The sequence below is a fragment of the Cylas formicarius genome, unplaced genomic scaffold, assembly GCF_029955315.1.
Source record: "Cylas formicarius isolate icCylForm1 unplaced genomic scaffold, icCylForm1.1 PGA_scaffold_10__41_contigs__length_53128322, whole genome shotgun sequence".
NCBI classification, from domain to species: Eukaryota; Metazoa; Arthropoda; class Insecta; order Coleoptera; family Brentidae; genus Cylas; species Cylas formicarius.
This window is the reverse complement of record NW_026844214.1, coordinates 34,293,268-34,318,187: the sequence shown is the minus strand read 5'-3', so window position 1 is coordinate 34,318,187 and position 24,920 is coordinate 34,293,268. Positions and strand designations below refer to the sequence as shown.

The 24,920-nt window shown below is 32.7% G+C and overlaps 4 protein-coding genes across 8 annotated transcripts; 3 read left to right on the top strand and 1 right to left on the bottom strand.

Annotated features, from left to right (window-relative positions):
- The first annotated feature begins 91 nt into the window (after positions 1-91).
- Positions 92-14,378, top strand: LOC132708364 (chromosome-associated kinesin KIF4A). 4 transcript variants are annotated; one of them, XM_060680658.1, is made up of 18 exons: positions 92-628; positions 710-963; positions 2,292-2,552; positions 2,610-2,787; positions 3,026-3,240; positions 3,289-3,829; positions 6,721-7,099; positions 8,229-8,392; positions 8,448-8,655; positions 8,923-9,142; positions 9,195-9,485; positions 9,997-10,124; positions 10,182-10,283; positions 10,343-10,478; positions 11,551-11,714; positions 11,773-11,822; positions 11,990-12,077; positions 12,144-14,378. In XM_060680658.1, the coding sequence occupies exons 2-17, from the start codon at positions 729-731 to the stop codon at positions 12,060-12,062; spliced, it is 3,345 nt and encodes a 1,114-aa protein (XP_060536641.1). In that variant the 5' UTR covers positions 92-628; positions 710-728; the 3' UTR covers positions 12,063-12,077; positions 12,144-14,378. The 4 variants fall into 4 exon arrangements, with proteins under 4 accessions (XP_060536641.1, XP_060536640.1, XP_060536638.1 ...); XM_060680657.1 differs by having other exon boundaries at positions 92-641; XM_060680655.1 differs by having other exon boundaries at positions 92-963.
- Positions 14,379-16,265: 1,887 nt separating this feature from the next.
- Positions 16,266-17,560, top strand: LOC132708366 (NADH dehydrogenase [ubiquinone] 1 alpha subcomplex subunit 5). Of its 2 annotated transcripts, XM_060680662.1 has the most exons (3): positions 16,266-17,167; positions 17,240-17,405; positions 17,454-17,560. In XM_060680662.1, exon 1 carries the CDS (start codon positions 16,775-16,777, stop codon positions 17,144-17,146), a length of 372 nt encoding a protein of 123 aa, XP_060536645.1. In that variant the 5' UTR covers positions 16,266-16,774; the 3' UTR covers positions 17,147-17,167; positions 17,240-17,405; positions 17,454-17,560. The 2 variants fall into 2 exon arrangements, with proteins under 2 accessions (XP_060536645.1, XP_060536644.1); XM_060680661.1 differs by having other exon boundaries at positions 16,268-17,405.
- A 2,096-nt stretch (positions 17,561-19,656) lies between these two features.
- Positions 19,657-20,569, top strand: LOC132708365 (uncharacterized). The gene is made up of 2 exons (XM_060680660.1): positions 19,657-20,077; positions 20,129-20,569. Exons 1-2 carry the CDS (start codon positions 19,795-19,797, stop codon positions 20,365-20,367), a joined length of 522 nt encoding a protein of 173 aa, XP_060536643.1. The 5' UTR covers positions 19,657-19,794; the 3' UTR covers positions 20,368-20,569.
- Positions 20,570-20,911: 342 nt separating this feature from the next.
- LOC132708367 (transcription initiation factor IIA subunit 2) lies at positions 20,912-22,129 on the bottom strand. Its single transcript, XM_060680663.1, has 3 exons — positions 21,772-22,129; positions 21,483-21,717; positions 20,912-21,083 (listed from the first exon to the last, which is right to left on the bottom strand). The coding sequence occupies exons 1-3, from the start codon at positions 21,841-21,843 to the stop codon at positions 21,049-21,051; spliced, it is 342 nt and encodes a 113-aa protein (XP_060536646.1). The 5' UTR covers positions 21,844-22,129; the 3' UTR covers positions 20,912-21,048.
- Between the last annotated feature and the right edge of the window lie 2,791 nt (positions 22,130-24,920).

The following is a 24,920-nucleotide window of genomic DNA, read 5'->3' as shown; positions in this document are numbered from 1 at the left end:
TTTAGTAAAGTTAGGCCAATCTGCCGTTGGTGATTCGCCCAACCACGACAGTTGGTAGCATTATTGTAATTAAGCAGTGTAGCGTGTTGGTTTCTGGGACACCAGATATAGCTTAAATTGTGATTTTCGTCGATATTATTTGTAAACGACAAGCAAAGGTTCCACTACCTATAAAAACAAAATTCCACCAAAATAAACAAAGTCCATTTTGTTCGAAAAAAAATGGAATTGTGCCTACTGTCAAAAACTCGCTAGTTATAAATACATACACTTTTAATAGCAAAAAATAAATGCAGAAATACATGTGAAAATTCCATCGTGTCTACCGGGTTTTAGTTTGCATTTTGACTGCCAAATCTTGCTAAATTTAAAATCAGAAACGTCAATGCATTTATAGTTGATTCCCAAGGAATTAATTGATAGAATATAACAGACGCCTGATTAACTCTTTTTTGATCGAAATTGACACGTTCGGCAATGGGCGAATGATCTTATTTAATTGGTTTGTTACATATTTACTGGCCAGAAAAGAAGAAGAAATCCTGATATTGCTTTGAACAGAGAAAACGACTCTTTTTGAACGTGTATTTAACGGTTGTGATTATCATTTGTGATTGAGGCTGCAGAAGTAAGATTTAAAAGTAATTTTAATTGGTTAATAGGAACAATATACCCGTGTTAAATATTTTTTTATTTCCATTATAACAAGATAGAAACGCTGTGACACTATGAACGGTAATGACACGTGTTCCGTGAAAGTTGCTGTGCGTGTACGGCCATTAGTCCCGTTCGAGATATCCAGGGGGTGTAAAGAAGTCCTGGAAATAGTTCCGGAAAATGAACAAATTTTAGTACGCCCAATCGACAAGCCTTTTACGTTTAATTATGTCTTGGGCGTTAATTCCACCCAAGTTGATTTGTACGAGAGATGCGTGGAGCCGCTTTTACAAAACTTATTTGAAGGTTAATATAAAACATTAATTTTTATTATTTGTACAATTTTTAAGTTTTTTAACGACTTAATTTTTTTCCAGGATATTCTAATTGCTCTTATAAAAAATGATTTTATGCATAAATAAGAAGAAAGCGGGCACACTTTTTCTACAACTGTTCTAAAAAAATCTAGTTGTATTTTTTTCATGGCGCAAAAATCAATTTTGTCATATTGGTTTTAAAATGGGCATTACTTAAAAGACTTGATAATTTTAGTATAATGGGTGTGGAAATAGTGCAAAAATAGTTATATTTACCACAAATATTTTGAAATTTTTGTAGTGAATCGTTTATATTGTTATATTCTACATTTTAAAAAATATTTCTGTAGGATATGCCATTGGCATATCCAAAACGATAATTAAGAATATTGGAGAGAATTTTAAAATTTAAAATTGCATGACCGTATCAAAAAATGATAAATAGACACAAAAGCGGCACTTGTTGTTGGTTAGTTTTAGTTTATGTAGTTTTGGTTATATAGTAAGTGAAATATTTTAACATTTCCAGAACCATATGCTTATAGAATATTACTTTTTAGTGTAACTGATTTTTTTTATATAGTAATATATTGTTTTGTGTGTAATTATTACAGAGAAACCTAAAGTTGCCACGCTTTAAAAAAATGATATTTTATTTTAGATATATAACATAATTGAGAGAAAATTAGGTTAGAAAGAATTATTCAGAAATACCTCAATAAATTGATGTTTGGGGTGGGTTCCATTATAATTGAAGTCCTCTCTGGTATGATTTCTAAGGCCATAAACTGTATAAACTTATTTTAATTCAGGCAAAACCTAACACTAAAAATCTAACAATAAAGAAAACCTAACACTAAATCAAATGCTAACACTAAGCAAAACCCAACTACACATATAAAAAAATCATTAATGGCGTCCCAAATGTTCAAACCGGCGGCCATCATTCTCAATGCAAAGCTGCATTGAAAGAGCAGCAGTCTCTACTTCAACCATCCAAATTCCTTGAATGCCATTCCTGTGTTGCATAGACGATATCTTTAATTCTGCCCCACAAATAAATTAAATAAAATAAATTATTGATTATTGGTACTATTTCTATGCTACGGTTGAAAAATATGTTGAATAACCCCCTTAATTTGACAAGATAGGAAAAAATTGTTAAAATGAGTTGTAAGACTAACACTTCCTGAGATATGGTCCTTTATTAATGGGCTACCTGGTATATATATATATATATATATATATATATATATATATATATATATATATATATATATATATATATATATAATATAAAATCTTTTTTTATCGTAGGATTTAATGTTACCATTCTTGCATATGGTCAAACTGGATCTGGAAAAACCCATTCTATGGGAACTGCCTATCAAGGAGAGGCTCATATGGGGGTTATACCTAGGGCTGTGATACATATATTTGATTATATCAAGGACAATTTCTCCATAGATTTTACTGTTAGTGTGTCTTTTATTGAGCTTTACAACGAAGGAATTTTCGATCTCTTATCTGATAAGCCTCGAGACCAATGTGGATTAGAAATTCGCGAAGACGTCAAAGGTAGAAATTTGAAACAGCAGAATTTCATGATTTATTTCTTCTGTTGAAATTTTTCAGGGAACATACTTATACCGAATTTAACTGAGACAATTGTAGAATCTGCCACCCAAGTTTTAGATATACTGACGAAGGGTTCCAATGGACGAGCAACAGCTGCTACAAGCATGAACTTGCATAGTTCCAGAAGTCACGCTATATTTACCATTAACATTGCTATGCAGCACAAATTTGAAAGGTAATTTTTAACCAGTTCAATTTGATTAGGCTTTGTTTTAAATAATGATTTAAAATAATATAAAATTCTGTTAATAAAACGATTTTAAATTAAAAAAAAGTGCAGAAGATAATTTGATCCTGAACAAAAGCCTTTTAGATTTGTTTAGTGGGTATACCACATATGTGACAAAAACAACAACATTTTGCTCATTTATGATTTTCTGTACCTTTAAAAATTCAATGAAAATATGTTGTAGAAATCAAAATAAGAACGCAAAATTACACCTAGTTGACCTAGCTGGATCCGAGCGACCCAAGAAAACTGGAGCAGTTGGCACTACATTTAAAGAGGGCGTAAATATAAACAAAGGACTTTTTGTGCTGGGAAATGTTATCAGCTGTTTAGGAAATGATAAATCGCAACAAAGTTTTGTGCCATACAGAGACAGTAATTTAACACGGCTATTGAAAGGTAGGTTTGAATGAATTCTGTGCATCAAAATTTATCTGACGATTTTAGACTCCCTTGGAGGTAATAGTATGACCCTGATGATAGCATGTGTTAGCCCTGCTGACTATAATTTGGAAGAAACTCTTTCGACCTTGAGATATGCTGACAGAGCGCGAAAAATTAAGAACAAACCAGTGATAAACCAAGACCCCAAATCTGCAGAAATTAATGAATTAAAGCGGCAGATCAAACATTTGCAGTTGCAGATTGTAGGGCAAGGTGTCCCAGTAGTAACAGAGATTGAGAGTAATAAACTCTGTGAATACAATATGTTAAAACTAAAAATTGGAGATCTACATTCCCGCTTGACAGAATTAGTGATGGACAAAACATATCTGCATGAAAAAATATTAATTTTGCAAACAGCCAATGAAGATGTCACTGAAAAAATCCAACAAGTTCGCGAAGAATATGACTTGGTACTAGAGAATTTAGGTACAAACATAGAGAGTAATGCTGATGTCAAGGAAAATGTACTCAAATTTAGAGAGATTCGAGAAAAACTAAGTCTTCTGCAGTTAGAACTAGTTAAGACTGAAACTGAAATGAGGTATGTTTATAGAAGTTTACAAACTTTTTTAATGTGGATGGATTTTGAAAACTAAAAAAAATTATATGTAGTTAAGATTATACCAACTTATCTCAGTGCCAACGTTTTAATGTTTTGTTACGTCGGATCTATAATGTAGGCTTCCTTAAACTCAAAATTTATATTCATGTTATTAATTGTTAATATTGTTAGGTATTAATAGTTATGATGTGGAGCCAGATTTAGAGTCCGCAGCTCCATAATATTCACCCAAGTTATTCTCATCGCACAGTTACACATCCTTACAAAAAAATTTCTATATAATATTTTTTATTTTCATACCGGGTTGGCCATAACTTTGGTAACAAACAGACGGGAGCCATGGGACTAGTACAAGGTGGCAAAATCTGTTAAAAAAATATTTTAAGAACTATTTAAAATTAACAAAAAAAAAGGAACCACATAAAATGCCTCAACTTTTTTCTGTTACATAAAGCCTTATTTATATAAATAGAATCTGGGCAAAAAGATGCATGACAAGGAATTGTAATAAATTAAAATATGCGTAGGGTTATCCATACGGATGCAATATTGGACAACGCAACATGGAAATCTTTGAAATTTAGCAACCGTTTTCACTCTTCAAGGCAAATTAGTGTATTATTTTGTGATCAAACTAATATTAAAATTTACATAAATGTTTGAATATGAGATTCGTTAGCGTCATAATGTATACATCACGAATTTATTTTTATCTTAAATTTCATGATCAGCTAGACAACATTTAAACTGTTCTAATAATCTTTATGAGTATTAATGATACATAGATATCCGCTGCATTGCCCTGAGGTTGATAATAGAACAAAACGTCAGCACTGAGAGGCATTTGTTTATTTCGTTTTCATAGTTTAAGTAAAATATGTGGGACTATAATGCTTATTAATTAATGGGTACAATACGTCAAATCGTTAATGATGCTTTTCACTTTACCAGAGAGTAAAAAGAAAAGTGAAAGTGTTGTAACCTTTTAAATAGTACATAGGCTGCAACTCATTTTATTTTTATGAATCTGGGTTGGTTGACCAGAATGCGGAAATTCATTGCATGATGTCTTTGTTATGTGTTCCTTAAATACTGTTAATATAAGGTAACAGTAAATTTGTTATATTCATATGTAATATTATTCATTGGAAATGAAAGGATTGGATTTAATCAAATGCATTACAAACTGTGCACTGAAAATCTCTTTTTTACTTTGGAAATACAGGAAAAACAATGTGGTCACATTTGGTTTAGAATTTCTTGTTTTTGAAGATTAATTTATAACATTTCGGCTATTAATAGCTCAAAATATGAACCCCTCGTTATAACATTAATATCTTATATGCCAGGTGTCCCAGTATCAGATATTTGAAAAGAAAAGGGGACCAAGAAAATTCATTAAAAATTAACTTTAATCACTAATTCGGTTACAAATCAATTCTTGGAGAATAACTAATTTTATTAACTAATGAATTATAAAATAATAAAATGCGGAATACCATTTCAAAAATGAATAAAATATTTCTCGATAGGAATAGTCTTTTCTAATTATCAAGATTGCCATGAAAACAAATTTTGTTTTCATCTGACCAAACGCTAAACGTCTTTCACGTCGTTATTTGATGCTTGTCAAAGTTTCTGGATTGCCTACCTTCTTAATTAGTATAAATGGGCTAAACATTTATTGCACTGCAAAATGTCTTATTTAAATTCATCGTTATGCAGTGAATAGAAATCTCCGCATTGGTAACTAGAAAAAATGAATATTATTTCAATACACATTTTGCTACTTAAATAATTCAATATTGATTAATTGATTAGTTTTGGTCAGTTGACTAAACCTAATTATTAATGAATAAATAAGTGATAATACTAAATATTTGAAAACGGCTAAGAATGTCAAAACGTAGAAACGTCAGCTATGTGGCAATTTGGAACCTTTCAAAAATATTGTAAAAAAAAATAAAGATAACTAACCAAATTTTATTTCGATATTAAATATTATTTCGGGAAATTAGACATTAATAAGAACCTATAAAATCCAACTTTTTTTAGCAATTCTTTTATTAATATTTTAGGTTAGGATAAATATATTGAGACGCGGTTTCGCCTGTAGTGTAATGCCCTTATTTGACTATGTAATGATATAAAGAAATCATATAAAGATAAGCATTCGCAATCGCGTCACTCATAGCACAGTTGATGGCTTAGAAATGACCAAGTTTATTAAAATGCGCTAAATCTTTTTGGATATATTTGGATTATTTAAGAATATCTTTGAGCGCCCCCAACCCTTTGCTTGCAGAGTTAGAGCTATTAAACAAAAAAGTATTTGAATTTGTCTCAGCAGTACTCACGCTATGATTAATATAAGAAAATTTTGTAGAAACCGACTTCAGAATAACAATGACGCCCATATTTTCCAGCATTTCTCTTGACTGATTTAGCTTAGCAATTTTTTTAGGAAATTTCCTTATTCTAAAATAAAAATTTGCCATATTACTCGATAAAGTGTTTACTTCAGTTCATGGGTTCAGTTTATTTTGTCCTGATATTTTAAAATGTACGTAAAAAGTTATTCCATTAGACTCCTTGTTTTCTATGTCTTAAAAAATAGAGGAAAAAGCAGTAAGCAAGCAAGTTCCCTCCTTATTGGCGGACTTTGCATAATGTTTACAAAAGAGGTTGATTTTAAGTTTTTATACTAAATTTGCAATAAAATTTATATCAGACTGAAGAAGCTATGACAAAGCGCGTCTAGCTAGTTATACTAAAATTGTGTATGTATACAGGATCGATATTGAGTGCGCCTTAAGTCATAAGTCAAGTCGTGAAAATACCTGTAATCTTTTTTACTGGAATATTTGTAGAAAGCATGAAGACTCATTGAATAGCATCTTCAAAACCACGGGGAAGTTAATGGCTGAAGTGCCAGTAGAAATTCACGAAAAAGAAGAAACACATACGGTTCATCAAATGCATCTACATTCTGAACTGCAGGATATTTCTAAACAATTGGCAATGAAGGAACAACTGGCCAAACAATTACAGGCAAACACGAGGTACATGGTTGACCATATGGCAATGGCTGAAATAGAAAAAAAAATCACTACTTTGGAGAAAGAGAAAGAAGATTTGATTCAACAGTTGCGCAATGTTAAAACATTGGAAGCGTCCGGAAAAATTGCAGAGCAACGAAGGAAAAGAGTGCAAGAACTTGAACAACAGATTAAAGACCTCACAAAAAAGGTAAGGGTTATCCCAAAAGCTATAAACTTGCGAAAAAAAGTATTAGATTTGAATTAAATGTGTACTGTACTGTAAAGGCAAGGAGGTAGGGTATTACGAAAACGACGGTTCTAGAAATTTGAAAAAAAAAAAGTATTAAATAAAACGACTAATTTCTCTCGTCGCATCTTTGTTCAATAATACCAAATATATCCCCACTGGTGTTGGCATGGAGCGACTTTGAAATTTGAAATGCAAACCCTCTTTTCTTTTGGATTCTCAATAGATACTGTTATAATCGCAAAAAGAAGATTTATCTTTTATCCAAGTAATACACGGGTCAATGTGATGAATCCGACTTTAGTGTTATCATACAATCGTTTAAACTTGTTTTTTCTACTGCCTACTTTTAAATACCCAAGCGTGCGCAGTGTCACTTTAAAATGTTAGCTTCATTAAGCAGTTGCTATCCAATTCGAGCATTTCCAATACTTTAGTCATGGGTTAGAAAAGTAACTGTCATATAAAAAAAAAAATTATGCAACACGTTCATAAACCTCTTGAGATACTCAATTGTAAATGATTAGTGCATAATATGATAAATAAAACTTGTTTAAACAAAAGTATAAAAACAGTAAAGTCGAATTCATAACATTAAATTGTGTATTTGACAAACATCTACCGACAATCTAAAAGAAAATTTCGGACAAAACTTAACGTTTTTGTGGCATGGAATCCGAATCTGTAATAAAAAATGGATGGTTCCATTTAAAATTTCAAAGTTTCCCCAGTTTCCCCCTTTCCACTACCAGTGGGTTGGGGTGTTGGATACCAAATATAACAACATATCATTTGTAGTTTCTCTCTTTGATTCCAATACTCTCGGCAAATATTTGTTGCACTGGAGGTTGCTTCGTCATCTTGAGCCATGACTTGTTAAGTTATTATAAGTATTGAATTAAATTGAAAATATATCACAATATCATAAAAGTAAACTCAACAAACGTGTTTTCCCCTCAAATATCCTTTTTACAAAACATATTTAAAAGTAAGTTAATATTTAAATCAAATAGATTGGTAATGTTGATTAACCGCAGTTTTTCGTAAACGCACAGTTTTTCATCTAACGTTAGTGATTAATTTTATCTAGGTTCAAGGGCAGTCTCGACTGATTAAACTCAAAGAGAGAGATGAACAGCGAATAACACAGCTTCACCAAGAAATCACGCAAATGAAACAAGTCAAAGTAAAATTGGTCAAAAATATGCGAGAGGAGTCCAACAAATTTCAACAGTGGAAATTACAAAAGGAAAGGTAATTTTTTCTCGGATCACTTGAAGTTTTTGAATTTTTAATCTGATCTTTGTAGAGAATTAACACGTGTAAAGCAAGAAGATCAGAAAAAGCAAACTGAAATAGCAAAAATTAAGTTAATGCATGCTAATCAGCAGAATGTGTTGAAACGGAAGTTTGAAGAAGCGGCGGCATTAAATAAAAGACTTCAGCAGACTCTGATTTTGAGGAAACAAGTACAAGATTCCAAATTTAATGGAAAATTCGATAAAATTGGTCCTTTGGTAAGAGACGCGTTTAGAATCCCAATTCCAACCATTTTGGTTCACTGACTTATAGCACATTAAATTTATTTTCCGATCTCTTGATTCAATTTACAGGCCATGTCACATTACTAGTCGCTATCAGTTTGAGTCTCTTAAGTTGCATAGATAAGTTTTCATTTTAACATTACCTAGGTAACTCCAAACGCAAATTAGTAGTGTGTATTATTTTGCAGAATTTTTGCAAGTTAGATAGTAACCTAAAATAAAAAATTCCTGTGTTTTTAGCTTAAACAAGAAATAGAGATCATGATGAACCTAATAGAGTTAGAGACAACATTAGGTGGATTGCTAGATGATAGAGCAATTTTACAACAGCAATTAAATGAACTGATGAAGAATCCGGAAACTGCGGAGTCGAACGAAACAAAAACGATTAAAGATGATATTGAATTAAGATCTGTGCAAATTCAAGATTTACAACTGAAGTTGGTGGATTTTGATGAAGGCTAGTAAAAAAAAAATACAATTACTGTAAACTTTTTTTTTCTATTTTATAGAGAAACCAAAAATTAGGTTTGATGGAATCCAATCCATGGCAGAGGCAAAATATGCGCTCAAATTTTTGTTTGAGCAATCCGAACAATTTTTCAAGAAATATGTTCAGTGCAAAAATAAATGTAGCGAATTGATGGAGATTAATAACGTACTTTCAGAGAAAAATGAAAGAGACGCCCATACCTTAAAACTGACTGAAGACAAATATAGGGATATCCTGTCCAACCAGCAACAGGTGTATGAAGAAAAGGTGGCGATATTATTGAGGCAACTTAGAGGAATCGAAAATGGAAGTGAGTGGGTCGTTTTTTAAAATTTTTAATTGGTTTGCCTTCAGTGATTCACTTAACATCAGTTATAGTGATTATTATATTACGGCTTACGCTTTTGGTAAGGTTCCCTTTAGAGTTTAGAGGATTGATAAACAATTTTAACCGATGGACATACCGTATAGTCCGAATTATAATGAAGAAAGTAAAAAAGTTGATATAAACTTATGCTCAAAAGTTCTTCGTTGTTCTCTTGAGTTTTTTTGCTACAATAAAACCTAAAATAACTGAAAATTGCAAACTAAATTAAGATAATTCGTGCTGTTACAAAAAATCGCAATATTTGAACATCCTGTATATCGGAAGAAAAGCATTTGACAACTCCTACTTTTTCCATCCTTCATTACTCACAAATCCAAATCATATAATTTGGTATAAAATTTCAAGAAGTGTTATTAATAGAGACTTGTATGTTTGTTATTCACCCCAAATATGTTAACGTAGACAAAGGTGTTTCATTTTTAATAAACTCTAGGCCAAAATGGCGATTCCGGATTGTCTCGATGCCAGATTCAAGAGGAATTAATTGAGAAACAAGAAAAACAGATAGAAGAGCAGCAAAAACTCATAAATAAGTTAAAGAATAAATTAGAAGAGAATGAGGTAATATTCAAGTAAATTTTGGTTGCAAAATGTTCTTTTTTGTTTTGTTCTGTTTAGAAAGCCAATTTGGAGGATGTCCCGATATCCCAAAATTCGAGGAAAACAAACAAATCGACTGTTGTTGAGAGCATTGAGGAAGATGATAAACTTGCAGAACCTGTAAGTTTTTGGGGGGTGATTATGATTTATATGAGAAATATATACTCTCAATTTTGTAGATAGACGCATCAGAATCTGAAGATTCGTTCAGCGACGATCTTATTAATGATCCTGATTGGCGAAAAACGCCATTAGGGAAGCGAGTAATAGCGGAAAAGAAGCAAATTATCAGACAAAGTCAGATTTCGGTACAAGGTTAGTTAGCTTATCCATCTATACATTTACAAGTATGAAACAAAAATAATTCGGTGTAACATTTTTTTATTTAGTAATAATATATTATAAAAACTATTCATAGATGAATGGAGATAATATCAAACATTAATAAAGCCACCCAATAAGTTCAGAGACTCCACCAGTAGTTGTGGTGGGGTCTCGGGGCAGTCCAATAATACCTGTTGATATTAATTCTTCTTCTTTAATTTGAAGTTCTTGTACAAAATGTCCAATTAACAATGGCTTTTCTATGCTAGTAGGCATTGACATTCTATAAAAAAATTGTTAGTATTCTATGTTTAGAAAACAATTCTGAAAATAATAATACACTAATAAAATCGTCTGATTTTAAAGAACTTAACTGGAAGTTAAAAAAATTGAAATAATTATTAAAGCAATATGTAAATAAAGATCCAACGATTCAAATCTATCCCCATACTCTGACGAGCTCCCACTACTATAGCTCTGTAATAATTTAAACTCATGTGGATAAAACGAGGGGCGCTAATAGAAAGCTACGCACCATACCAAACTAACTTCAAGTTAGGTTTCAAAGAATGCAAGATGTAAGTTTGCACTCAAGTTTAATTATATTAGGAATTATTGGCCTCTGCCTGCTTTTGGAATGAGTTGGTTTTAACCAGCGATATGTCGCTTTTATGGGTTAGCATTTTATGTGTTTAGACTATATCAATGCACTCTTGACAGGTGTTCTGAATAGTCAGGGTGTTATTGAAATTACATCATGTAATGTTCGCTTTTATTTTTCTTATTATTTTTTAATTGCATATTAAAAACAAAATCGATTAGGTAATAGTAAATATTTGTCATACGACAATTATCAAGAACCATAGAGTGTAGAAAAAAACTAGGAGCGACTTTGATTTAATATAAAAAATTGACAAAATGTTTTTCAATTATCGTTTAAATGAGGTGCTATAAGTATGTTGAAAATGTTCAATATCGAGACGCAATGCTGTATGTTCTTATTTAAGTTTTTTTTTTTCTTTTGATGAACGCTAAAACCTGCTCTAACAATATTTTTATTAAGATTTAAGCAGGGGACGGAAACGTTTGTCGGACGATGGATGCACTTGCAAAACAAAATGTAACAGTGTCAGATGCGGCTGTAGAAAACCGAATAAAAAATGCATGAGCACTTGCAAATGCGATGCATCCGTATGCGAAAATAGGACGTCTTCGTCCACTAATGCTGTAAGTTTGGAGTAGGGGGTGATCTGAGTTATTGCTAAACACGTGACAAATTTTTTAGGAAGTGGATCAAGCTGCTTCCGAGTTGATCCATGATTTTAAGAGGCCTAGGTAAGTCGATCTTGATTTACAGCTTTTCGCAGGTGTTATTAAATCTTAAGTAAATTTTTAAATTCTAAAGTATTTGTTGTTTTGTGAAAAAAATAAACAATATTGCAATAAGAGGCAGGGAGTGTCGCAATAATTTGGTTGGTTAATATATACAAGTATATTTTCAGGGTGGATGAAGAAATGGAAAGTCAGATTGCTAGGCGGCGTCAAGTGCCCAAAAAACTATTTATCCCACAATGATTTTAACTATGTGAGGTAAATATTTTTACTTATATGGTACCTAATAATTTAGTTGCTTAATATATATAAATATATTTTCAGAGTGGACGAAGAAATGAAAAGCCAAATTGGTTTGCGACGTTAAGTGCCCAAAAAAAACTATTCGTCTGAGAATATTGTTTTAAATATGTCACTGTTAGTACTTTTCGGTAGTTTTAATACTTTGAACTGTGATTATGATGCCCCATTTTCGATAGTTTTTTCCTTACGTGGTGGATATTTATATACAAAAAACTATACATCCTACAATTATCTTGAATCTGTGATTGTTAGTATCTTAATTTTAAGTGTGATTATGAATAATCTCTGTGAGAAAAACTATTCATCATACAAATATCTTACATATGCGACTGTTAGTATGTTCATTTCATTTTCGTTATTTTTACATTGTATCGTGGATATTTATAATCTGTATTACAAAAAAGAATATTTATTAAATTTTGATTTTTGATTATATTTTGTATAATTTTATTTACAGTTTAGCCAATTTACAAAACTTTTACATTCATTAAAGGCACAGAAACCAGAACAAAATATAACAATTGCAATAAATAGAATTAACTGGATGCATTCAAACGGAACACATCACAAATTCGCGGAGGCTGCCGACAAAAAGATCAAGCTTTACACATTTGCACGCTTTCAGCATTCTAGTAAGGAGTGAATAAACTCCATGCGCGATGGTAAGGTATGCGGAACATTGAGTTATCTGTAATATGCGTTAAATTGTATGCTATGTAAAAGACCTGGATGATAATACCAACCATTCAAAATCTTAGAGAAAAACTATATCACTCCAAAATCTTCTGGTTTGAAGAGTATCAATATTGAAGGCCTTGGTTATAATACTGTAGTTGATATGCGCCTTTGAAGCCAAAGATCTTAAAAATACTTTTTGAACGGCTTCAATGTTATCTATATGGCAGTCATCATATGGAGACTGTACCACAAATGCATACTCCGGTCTAGAGCGAACCAAAGAGATATAAAGGAGTATAAAGCAATATGGAGTAAGTTGACCACCCTTGCGTAAAACAAACCTAAGGACTCACATAGACCTGTTAGTTCAGAATCAAAGAAAACACCAAAGTCTTTAATGCTAGTGACAGCCTTGATCTCGACTCTCAATGCTATATTGGTTGTGAACCATACTCGATGAACGACTAAAGCTAATACAACGTTTTTTTACATTAAACACAAGGCTAGTAAACTTAGACCACATGCAAACACTGTCCTTGTCCCTCTGAAGCAGCAGAGCATCCTTGCTCCATTCAATCCTCCTGAATATCTTCAAATCATCCGCAAACAAAAGACACTGCGATTCCCAAACTGCACTAACAATATCATTTATAAACAAATTAAAAAAGATGGGTTCAGTGTGACAATAAATATAATATATACCCGAGACATAATTATCAATTCGAATCAACTGAGTATGACCCCACAGGGAACACTAAATCCACTGCACCAGCCCAGGCCCATAGCTCTAACTTAGAAACAAGATGCTCATAACTCACCCGGCCACTTGACCAAGCCTATCAAAGACGTTCAATACAAATTGTTTTTAGGCGAGTAAATTTGTTACTACCCTGTATAAATCCATGCAGTTGATCAGCCAGAATTCTCCTGCAATGCCAAGTTTCTCACAAAATAACTTATCGTCCAGTTTAGGAACCACCGACTGTATGCAACTGTCTCTATAATTAGCGACATAGCTCTTATCACCACTCATGAATCTGTAACAAATAGTCAACCTTCCAAAAGTCAGGAATACCTGTAAAGTACACACGCAATTCTTAATCAAGACTGATAGAATCCCATGGAGTTAAAGTCTAAACTGTAGTCAAAATTATAATTAGGAATCACGCAATCTAACGTTCCAGTGCACCCAGTATTTAAATATTCAAACGGCCTAAAAGTTTCTCAAAGGATGCCCGAAGTCCCACTGGATTTGATAATGTTTTTGTATATGTATAGTATTTTTATAGCTGAGCTTAAGCGACTGAGAACAGGTGCACATTCTATTTTTTGTTTTCCAATCTGCTTTTATAGGCTATTTTGATTTTACATACAGCCACAAAAAGTAGAAAATTAAATTTATTGGAAGCATATGAGACATCCAAATGTATTGCTTAACGATCGATTAGATTTAAATACCTCTCCTTTATTGAACTTAAATTCTCACAACAACTTTAATTATGGTTTTATTGTCATTTTTCGGTATATATCGTAGCAGGTAGTTTGTAAATATTACAATTGATAAAGACACGGTGTTGTCGAAACAATTGTAGTTGAAAATGTATAATACATACAGTTAGTCAAGGAAATGTTTTGACATAGTAAAAAAAGTTTTTATTCTGCATTTCATCATTGATGAGAACAATTTCTACTTCATTTTTAAATTTTCCTTTATTAACTCATGTTTAGTCACATATTTACTAACCAACAACGACAACGGAAAATAAATTTTTATTAGGAAATAAGATCAAAAATCAAAAGAAAGTCTAGAATTTCATTGTCAAGAAAATGTTTTTACAATTTATTTTTTATCCGTATTTTCCACCTTGGGCAGTTTCTACTTTTTGAAATACAATTTATCTTAGTCAAGCAATCGTTGAAAGTTATTTAGTCAATGTGTGTCTTTTTTTTTATTACTAAAAACAATAAACTGTCAAAATTTTAAAATGCCCGGCAAAAGAACATCCATGGACGTCATCCAGTTGGTTTATTATAACCGGCAGATAAGAAAAACGGTTCAAGAATTGTCTGAAATGTTCTCCATAACAAGGCAGACAGTGTACAATATTTTAAATCGCGCTGAAAACGAGAAACGATTGTCATTAAAGCTTCCAACTGGCCGTCCACGTAAGATTTCGGATAGAACAGAACGTGTTTTAAGAAGAAAAGTAGATGAAAATCCCATGGTATCCATTCGAACGCTTGCACATGAACTTGAAGAAGAATGTGGCATTACAGTCTCTCACGAAACGGTAAGACAAGTTTTGAAGAAGAACGAATATTCATCTAGAATAGCTCGAAAAAAACCTCTTCTTACAATGCAACATAAAGAGAGGCGATTGTCTTTTGCTGTGGAGCATATTTCAAAACCTAACGAATACTGGGATGACGTTATATTTTGTGACGAGACTAAAATTATGCTTTTTTATAATGACGGACCGAATAGAGTGTGGAGAAAACCGTTAACTGCATTGGAAAGTCGGAACATAATTCCAACCGTAAAATTTGGAAAACTTTCGGTAATGGTTTGGGGGTGCATATCTAGTAAAGGAGTTGGAGATATTTGTTTTATTGAAAACACCATGGATGCCAATCAATACTTGCATATCTTGAAGTCTCATCTTGTTGGCAGTGCAAACATGTTTGGGTTCTATTCTAATCAGAAACCAAATTTTAAGTTTTGTCAGGATAACAACCCAAAACATAAGGCTCTTTTAGTGAGAAAATGGCTTCTTTACAACTGTGGTAAAGTACTGGATACTCCTGCCCAGAGTCCAGACTTAAACCCAATTGAAAATTTGTGGAATTATTTGAAAAAAAAACATTGCCAAAAGACTTCCGAAAAATCAATGTGAGTTGAAAGCTATAATTCTGGAGGAATGGAATAAAATACCAGCAGAATATGTGAAAAAATTAATTTATTCGATGAAACGCCGTCTTCAAGTCGTGATTGATGCTAATGGCAGTCACACAAAATATTGATCATCGTAGAATCAAATATGCATCCTGTATTTTGCAATTTATATTAGTATGTAAAAACATTTTCTTGACAATTAAATTCTAGACTTCCTTTTGATTTTTGATCTTATTTCTTAATCTTAAATTTTTTGGTTTTTCGCGTTGTCGTTATTTGCTAGCTAATATATGACTAAACATGAGTTAATAAAGAAAAATTTTAAAAATGCAGTAGTTATTGTTGAAATCAATAATGAAGTGTAAAATAAAAACTTTTTTATTATGTCAAAAGACTTTCTTGACTGACTGTATATTTCTTTCTTTAAATGTATAATTATCAAGTTTCTTTGGGTCTAAACGAACGGTGATTAGGCCATCAGCGAGGTGACACGGTTCGCATCTGAAACTAAAAAACATCCCGTAATCAACATGTAATTCAAATACTGTATTCGTGAGAACACTCACCTTTAAGTCTTCGCAATCTCACGGAATGCAAACAATAACCCGCAACACTCGAATGCACGGTTCACCGAGAAATGCCGAAAAGATATTTCTTAAAATATTACTGTACCCCAAAACTATGTTTATTTTAAATGAAGCCCTTCTACTAATCGATATTCTGACAGAGCGCGGGGCGAGAAATGCGGTTTTTTAAGAAAACATCGGGCTCACATCTGGTTGCTTATTGCGTCTACATATTAAAATTTTATAGGGTAGCTTAAAAAATATATATGCGTCTTACACAATTGTCATGTAATAGGTATTTTACATACAGGAGTAGAAAAAAATATTTAATTTCGTGAAAATCTGAACTTTAGTTCTTATTTATTTTGATAAATCGATTTTCATCAAGTAAAAGCTACCTCAGTATAATTAATAAAAAAGAATAAGTTCTTTTATCTATGCTCTACCTAACCTCTAATTGAAGACATTGAAAATAATTTTGATTACATAAATATTTAGAGAAATAAAACAGAATTATGTCAGGAATTTTTAAGAAAAGCACTGGGTTGACTGGGCTAATAGTGGCCAAAAATCCCCATCAAACGTTATCTGTACTTTACGGCAAAATTTTAAGAACTCTTCAAAAGATGCCAGAAAGTGCAGCATATAGAAAAAACACGGAATTAATAATTAAAGAAAGATCAAATATTCTGCAGTCGACCTCAGCAGTTGAAGAAGTAGAAAAGAAGATAAATTGCGGACAAATTGAAGAGGTAATTGTTCAGGCTGAAAATGAATTAATCTTGGCTAGAAAAATGTTAACTTGGCGGCCATGGGAACCTTTGGTAAATCGCGCCCCATCTTCGCAGTGGACGTGGCCACCTGCTCAACGGATTGAACAACATTGAGTTGTGTGTCATTTGTAAATGGTCTGTAGTTTATATTTGAATTGCGAAAAATGTGTCATTAAGAATTTTGATTAAAACAATAAATTATTTCAGCGCAAAGAATATATGGAACAATCAACTGAGTCATCCCAAATACTAATATTTAGAGAGTAGCAATGTATATAACTCATTAAACCTATATAATAGAGCAATTTTCAACTTGCCTGTTACAGTAAATAACAATAAAATTCAAGACAGGTGTATTTAATACAAAATTATGGTGTTTTTTATCTTAAAAGACTAATTAATAAGAACAAACTTCTAACAGGCTTTAAATGATTGCGCAAGTAAAAGCAAGAACATTATGCTATACCAAAAAATCAGAAGTATTATGAAGACTGTAAGGAGTTATGAAGGGAACTTGTTAGAATATTTATACCAAAAAATCAGAAGTATTATGAAGACTGTAAGGAGTTATGAAGGGAACTTGTTAGAATATTTTTTAGGCCTACACATCTAGCACGTTTCGGAACAGCGAGGCATTTGATATGTTTAGAAGGGGAGCTACCACACTTGGAACTAGATATTGCAGATGAGGGTGGAAATAAGGAGGAACCAAATAGCAAATATGCTTTTTTAACAAATATTGCTCTTTTTTTGTCATCCACAAAGTGCAAAATTTCTTCAATGGCGTTTGGTAAGAGGTTAAACTCAAGCTTCTTCGATATTTGTCAGCCTTCTTCGTAGATAAAACATTCCGATCTGACTCACTAGTCTTGGTACTTTTAAAATTAAAATATGTTATAAGCCTTTAATTTTTAAAATTATACCAATAAAAAAAATTGTTGTAGGGGGGATACAGGTGTTGCTCTGATTGGGGTGGTTTCCATCTGCGAATGCCCTGGGATAGCAGGTGGTTCATTCATATTTTCGGCAAGGGGCTTTTTTCCTTGTAACAGGAACTGCTGTCGCGTTTAACCTGGTGATAATATTCCTAGTAAATTCTACTCCGTCCAGTTTTCCCTATACTGTCTTTGATGGCTGTGTGGGTTTTTTTTCAAGTTTCTCCATTTCCTATGCAATATTTCTTTTGCTTAGTGAAAATACATTCTGCATATTACCGTTTGTTTGAAAAAAGAAAGGTTTTCGAGAAAACTTTCCCGTTGGGACCCTGAATTTTTTTTTTTATAAATACTAATAACAAATAAAATATATTAATTATGATGGAATTTCCTACTCACCATAACTGTCCAATATACTCTAACAAAGTCCTCTTGCAAGACCAACTACTGGCAATACCGATCACTTCGCTACCGCTACCTAGCACAAAATAAACTCGCTACTAAAAATGGCATGCACCCCACATGTTGGATTCAGCCGAGTAGCAAACCGATCGGTATCGGCAGAATTTGGTCTTGTAATTGGAATTTGTTTAGGGTGTATTGGACAGTCATGGTGAGTACGAAATTCCAGCATAATAAATATATTTTATTTATTGTTTATATTATTTCCAAAATTTACAAAAAAAAATGTTTTTCAGAGTCCCGACGGGAAGGTTTTCTCGAAAACCTCTAGAGTTTTCGAAGATCGTTTCAGGGTGTCTTTTTTTCAAACAAACGGTAATCTTTTTTGAACGCAAATTACACTCACATGAAATAGAGATGCAATTATTAAGTATTTGCAGAATGCATTTTCACTAAACCGAAAAAATATTGGATAGGAAGCCTGAAAAAAACCTATACAGGCATCAAGTTACTAGGAATGTTATCACCAGGTTGATGAAATACATGCGGTGGACAAAACAGTTAACGAGGAAGCTAGAGTACAAGAAATTTACATCTTACGAAGAGCCATTCAAAGAAGCAAGAAAATCCAGGAGGAAAGAAATAAAATTTTGCACTTATTATGCGAATTACGAAAAAAGAGCAACAATTCAAAAAGATATTTTTATTTATTATAAAAGCTTATTTGCTATTTGGTTCCCCCTCATTTCCAGCCTGATTTTCAATATGGTCCCAGGTGTGGTAGCTCCTCTTCTAAACATATCAAATATCTCGCTGCTCCGAAATGTGCTAAATGTGGAAAATTCTAAAATAGACCTCTTAATAAATATACTAATATACATATAACACAAATTATTCTAAGAATAAGTTCCCTTCATAACTCCTTACAGTCTTCCTAATACTTCCGATTTTTTGATATTGGCCTTCATTATCCTCAAATATTAGAATTGGTTCTGCTATTTCTATACCCATTTGACCAAATTGGCCTCCCTTATTTCGTTTTGAAATGAAGTGTCCATTACGTCCGTTTCTACTAATTTCTGATGTAGTAGGTACTAGCGTACAAAGACGTTTCCGCTTTATTAACACATGTTAAATCACCACTACACACAAACACTTAATAAAATATGCCTTCCAACAAATCTAAATCTCAAAATCAACAACACCGAACCAAAAATAAGACACCATAACCTCTGCTTCTTTTTTCCACTCGTTAATTATCGGGAGCGCTTTACTACGTCCGCTGAACGCGACAATTATTGATACAAAGAAAATAGAGAAATAGAACATAACTTGCAAACATCCAATAGAAGTAAAAGAAGAAGAAGCACCTACAGACACATTTGCTGGAGCTATACCTTACGTAATTAAGATATTGTGTGCATAATGTCCCTGGAATCAAAACCGTATAGATATTTTGATACTCCAGATGGTGAAGATGTTTTTAAAAAACTATGGATTGTTCTCAAACCTTCTGCGGTTTTGGCTGTAGCAGCCTCTACTACGGATGTATTGCTGTACTCAAAACCTAAAGGATTTATTAATATTTTATTCAGGTTTTCCTCAATAAGTTTTCCTATATTAACAGTTAGTACCGCATTTGTACTTTCAACCAATTTGGTGGCTAGTATTAGAAAAACAAATGACAATACAAATTGGTTTTTGGGAGGTTGGTGAGTGTTTTGGGTAATGGATATTTAATAACATTATTATTTTTTAGGCTTCACGGCCGGTACTACCTTTGGCTTTTTGACCAGGAGACCAATGATTGGATTTAATATGGGTCTGTTATTAGGAGTTGCTGCATTAGTTAAGAAAAATTCACAACTCAGTGGTTATACATTAACACCTCCGAGTGTTAAAACTTCAAGAGGTAGTCTCTGGCTACTTCATCACGATTTGTCACTACTTGCTGAAAGACCAAGAAACTGGACAACTGGGCAAGAAGATGCAAAGTAGTTTCACATTAATGTTAATTTAAAAGGAAAGTAATAAAAAAATGTAGACTTCCAAAAAAGATTGCTTGAATAGTTTCCTCTTGGAATCTAATGAATAACCTAAGTTATAGCAGGCCTTAAATAAAGATCTTTCTGTCACAATAAATGTGAAGAACTTTTTTTGAGTGTGGATATTGTTTCTGTAAATAAAAATTTCTTAGTATTAATCTCTCTCTTATATGATATAATAATTATAATTGTCTGGTAGCTTTGGCATGGTTGGGTTTAATATTATTTTGACCTCTAGTGCAAATGGTGGTTGATCAAAGCAAAAGTTGCAAAACCTTTAATTTGCATACATGATTCTGTTTGAAATTAAGAATTTAAAACTGTATTTATTGAGATATGCATCACACTTAAATTATTCATGGAATAGGTGGGTTTGGGGCAAGGGCTTTCTTTCGCTTTTTTTTTTTAATTAATTTTTCTTGAAATCTGACGTTACAATTACCCCAGCAATTTTTGCTGTAAAACTATGAAATTATATTAGCACAAAAAGTCACATACAAGTGGGCACATAAACTTTATGTAAATAGTACAGCGATAGGACACACACGGCAATTTTACACTTTACAAAATTTCATTTTTACAACAAAAGGTTTTAATGACTATTTTATGAAGTGAGTATATGTTTGATCAAAAATTAATTTTTTTTTGATGATCCTTCTTCCGCAACATCTACAAAGAAAATTTGTTAATGTTTTTCAATAACTTATTCTTATATAAGACCCTAACCTTCAAAAATAAAGTTATGTTATTTTCAAATTTAATTATTGGGATATAGTAGAAAGCAAAAATCATAACGTATGGTAATAAATTTTTTTTTGTAAAAATGCAAACAGATTAGAAATTGTGTAATTTAATCAGTCAAAAAGATCCATACAAATTGTATGTATTGGGAAATAAGTCGTCCATTTTTCATATACATAGATTATTCTGCCTAAGACTCCCATGAAGAGTATTACTTATTTAGGGGTACAAATTTTGCTTAAATAAATGTGTATCTTACAATTTGAAACCCAAGTGGCAGTTATACTACAAATTTGACTAAATAAAAAATTTAAATTGTTTCCGTACTTTTTCCGTCACAGGCCACAATTTTGACTTTATCAATTTTGGTAATCTCTTGAACTTCTCTGAATTCAACATCATTCAACATAAAAGTCCACACATTATCACAAAACCTGTATGTATTTAGCTTTCCAGCCTTAAATGTAAGCCTTGACTTAACTTTTGTTGCAAGAGTCTGATTAATAGATTTATCGAACTGAAGCAATACCTTGCAAGCCAACTGTGGTGTTATTTGTCCATACTAAAAAAAAAGAATTAATGAGAAAAATATTTAAAACATGAAAGATCTATTTACTTGAATTAATTCGTCCAAACTTTCTTGAAGTGTATGTCCCAAAGTGGTATTTCTATAAAGTTGATATGACATTATTTAATGGTTTATGAGATATCTGGTACAATATTTGTGTGTTTAATCGTTCTAATATAAACTTCGAAGCCTAGAAAAATAATAATGTAAAATCAATAGATAAAAAGCAAATGGTAAGTTTGGGAGAATCTCTCTTTGCCGATGGTCCAAAGGTTCTGATAATATGACTGCCTTTTTCTTCTTGAGTTCTATGGCCAAATTACGAGGATCAGTCGCTATTACTGCCTCAGATCATGTAAATTAGCATGGATATAGCATTATTTTTGTTACCACATAGCAAAGATGTATCATTTTTTAACAACTAACGTGCAGAATCGGTTGAGGCGGAAGCAGTTTGTTGTAGAATCTGATCTATGCCTCTGGGCAGGTCTGTAGTTGGCGATTAAGCCATTCCTGGGACTTGCAGCCTCACTGATTTCGAAGTTACGTTCTCAAAAGTTAGGTTCTAGTCCATGTTAGTTAAATGTTGAAGTATGGAATTGACCTTTCGCGTCACTTTTTCTAAGAAGCGTAACTTGAGAGGTTATTTAAAAAAAATTCATTCTGATATTTGAATGGATTGTTTTTTGTCCTTCAATTTCAGATAAACTGGACGCAATTGGTGTGTCAACAGTAACATCATTTCGAATTTGCGAGAGATGCTAAATATATAGTATAGTATATCTAGTAGTTTGTCTGAATAGAAAAGAGCCCAGTTGTTCGATGCGCGAAATAAGCGTCCTATCTCCTCGCGTTCTTTATCCTGTATCCACAGCCGGCATTTATTTACGTGTATTTATTGTTCAATGCCTGGCGCTTTCACCAGATTTTTTATACCCATATAATTATTATTCTAGTACATTGTGAAGTTTTAGTTTGTTCTTTTCAATTTGTTAATGATGCGAAGATTACTGGAAATTTTTATGAAAAACTAAAACAATTTAGTAAACTAAACACAATACAAAGATAAATATTCCATTATATCGATCAACCATTATACTCAATAACCAACATTCTTTAAACATATCTACATTGTTAAAAATAAAACAAATCGTCAATATCTCCCTAACTTTCCAAAAGTAGGATGGGATTTTCCAGCTTAGCAAGGCAAAATATTAAATTATTTAATAAAATGGGAAAAAAAAGTAAACAATATTTAATTAAAATACAAACGTAAAATGTATAAAAAATAAATAGAACAAATTCTGAAAAACAAATGCTACAAATAATTATGAAGCTGTAGTAAAAAATAATGGTTTAAGTAACAAGTCCCAAAAGTGTAATTTTACTGGCTAGTAAGCAAATTTTAAAGGCAAAGTCCTGGAAGCCTGCAAGTCCAGTTAAACTTTCGCAATGAAAGACAGATAATTTAAAAAAAAAACTGGACGAGAAAGAGCAATGGACTGTAATTTTTTGTTAAATTGAAGCTAGAAATAACGGGGCGATTCAAAAAATAATATATTGATGTAACGAGACGAAAAATGACAATCTCTTTTCTTCTTGGCCTACCTTGATGTAGCTCTGGCTGTTGACCGGCACAATTTCGCAATACTTGACGGCACTCGAGATATTAATTCTGGCACGCGGAAAATGCTCTCACGTTGGTCTCTGCCTGAGTCGTACTAGTCCCGATCACAGCGGAGTACGACACCCAAGCGACATACGAGTTTTTCTGGCCATATACCCAGTGAGATTGTCACCAAAATACACGGAGAATATAACCGCAGCAATTAATTTAAAGAAAACCAATTTCAATTTGCTCGATATAAAAATTCCCCAATTACAAAAATTAAAGAGGAAAAATAAAACAAAACAATTCCGACTGGACGGAACATACCGCCCACCAAAATGGCAACATTTTATTAATGAGTCCAAAAAAAAAGAAAATAATTAACAAAAACCGTAATAACAATTCCGATACCCACGCGAATTCTAAGCTTAAAATTAAAAACTAATATATTGGAAAACATTAATAACTAATATTGGAAAGGGACAAACCTTTAAAACTGGGCGTTTGAGAATACCCTTTGCCGTCTTAATAGAGACTACTCTCACCACTCCGTCCGTACCCGGATGGACTTCTGTTACGCGCCCCAAATGCCAAGCCAATGGAGGAGAGAGATTTTCTTTAATTAACACCAGGGTGTCAATTTTAATATCAGTGGAGCGATCATAGCACTTGGATTTTTGGTTAAGGGTGTGAAGATACTCACGATGCCACCTTTTCCAAAAATCCTGATGCATGCGCTGTAATAACTGCCAACGCGAGAGTCTTCCTAATTTAACTTCGGTTAAATCTGATTCAATAAATGTGTTAAGAGGTTGAAGATTTAGAAAATGACTAGGAGTTAGAACGCTTAGATCGTTAGGGTCGGAACTAACAGGGCACAATGGCCTAGAATTTAGAATCGCTTCAATTGCGGTCAGAACTGTGATGAACTCTTCGTAGGTTAAAATATGGGTTCCTACTACCCGAACAATATGGGTTTTCACTGACTTGATGTTACTCTCCCAAATTCCACCAAAAGTTGGCGCCGAAGGAGGGTTAAAGTGCCACCTTATGCCTTCTCGTGTGGAAGCATTATGCATCTTTTGAGCGAGTTGTTTGGCGGCTCCAATAAAATTAGTGCCACAATCACTGTAGATGTCCGTAACAAGACCACGGCGAGAAATAAACCGTCTTAACGCCGCAAGGAATGCGTCGGTAGACAATTCAGTAGCGAGTTCTAAATGCAGAGCCTTGGTGGCCAAGCATACGAAAAGACAAATATAAGCCTTATAACTTTTCGAGCTTCGCATTTTGCCCATCGTTACTTGGAATGGACCACCGAAATCAACCCCACATTTGGTGAAGCATTTGATTTCATTTACTAGCACTGCAGGTAAGTTACCCATTACCGGAGGAGAAGAACAGGGGTTAATTTTAAAACAACGAACGCAAGAAGAGATGACCTTTCGTATCACTCTTTTAGAGGACGGGATCCAATATCTTTGGCTAAGTAAATATTGGGTAGTTTATAGCCCAACGTGTAAGTACTTATCATGTGTATGCTCCACAATCAGACGAGTCAGCCTATGATCACTTGGAAGTAAACACT